Source organism: Pygoscelis adeliae, unplaced genomic scaffold (genome assembly GCF_000699105.1).
Source record: "Pygoscelis adeliae isolate BGI_AS28 unplaced genomic scaffold, ASM69910v1 Scaffold294, whole genome shotgun sequence".
Taxonomy (NCBI): Eukaryota; Metazoa; Chordata; class Aves; order Sphenisciformes; family Spheniscidae; genus Pygoscelis; species Pygoscelis adeliae.
The window spans coordinates 1,401,537-1,402,355 of NW_008824722.1; the positions used below are offsets into that span (position 1 = coordinate 1,401,537).

The window sequence follows — 819 nt, forward strand, 5'->3', positions numbered from 1 at the left end:
CCCCTGTGCTGGTGGGCGCTTGCTGCTCCTGGCATCCCCCTCCCTGTGCTCCCTCACCAGCCCGCGAGCTGCAGCCCCCCAAAAGCAAATCTCCCCTGCCAGGGAGCCGGGAGAAAGTGGTTTGGGGGGGGGGGGCTCACCTGGGCCCCTGGCTAGTGGAGACGCAGGTGGAGCCATGCTGGCACGGGCTGAGCTCAGCTGAGCAGAAATCCGGAGGCTGCTCACAGAAGTCCCCTGCAGGGCAGAAGAGGGGCTGCCAGGGGGTGCTCAGCAGCTCCAGCACCGGGGGGGCAGCCCCAGACCCCACAGGGCAGGGGGAGCCCGCAGGGGGCTCAGCTCAAGGCAGGGGGCTGCCGAGCCCGCAGCGCGCACCGCCATGGGTGCAGGGCTCTGCTCTGCCGGAGACAGCTCTCGCCCCAGCCAGGTAGCGAGGGCATCCCAGGGTATGGGGGCTCAGCTGGGTGTACCCAAACTCAAGGGGGCTGGGCCCAGAGGAGCCCAGAGGCCACAGTGATAGGCACTGGGACAGCAGGCAGAGCAGCTATTAGCCCTGACTGGTGAGAAAGGAGAAGCACTGGGCACATCCCCCTGCCAGGCCCGTGAGGTTTGGGGATGGCCAGCCCTCATGCCGGGTACCTGTGTAATGGGCAGGGCACAGGCAGGTGTAGTTGGTGGCACCGGGCACGCAGGAGCTCCCATTCTTGCAGCTGTGCTCCTTGCAGGGGTCGCTCGCGGCGCGGCAGCTCGGGCCCTCGAAGCCCACTGGGCACAGGCACCTGCCAGCGGGGCATGGGGCAGCATCAGGGCGTGGGGAACGGC

General features: G+C 68.6%; 1 protein-coding gene across 1 annotated transcript in view; it reads right to left on the reverse strand.

Moving 5' to 3' along the window:
* Window positions 1-136: 136 nt before the first annotated feature.
* Window positions 137-819, reverse strand: part of SLIT1 (slit homolog 1 (Drosophila)) — a 15,994-nt gene continuing 15,311 nt past the window's right edge. The window contains exons 26-27 of the mRNA XM_009323296.1: window positions 637-776; window positions 137-234 (exon numbers count right to left, since the gene is read on the reverse strand). Of these exons, the coding sequence (XP_009321571.1) occupies window positions 137-234; window positions 637-776 (238 nt within the window). The remainder of the gene's footprint in view (window positions 235-636; window positions 777-819) is intronic.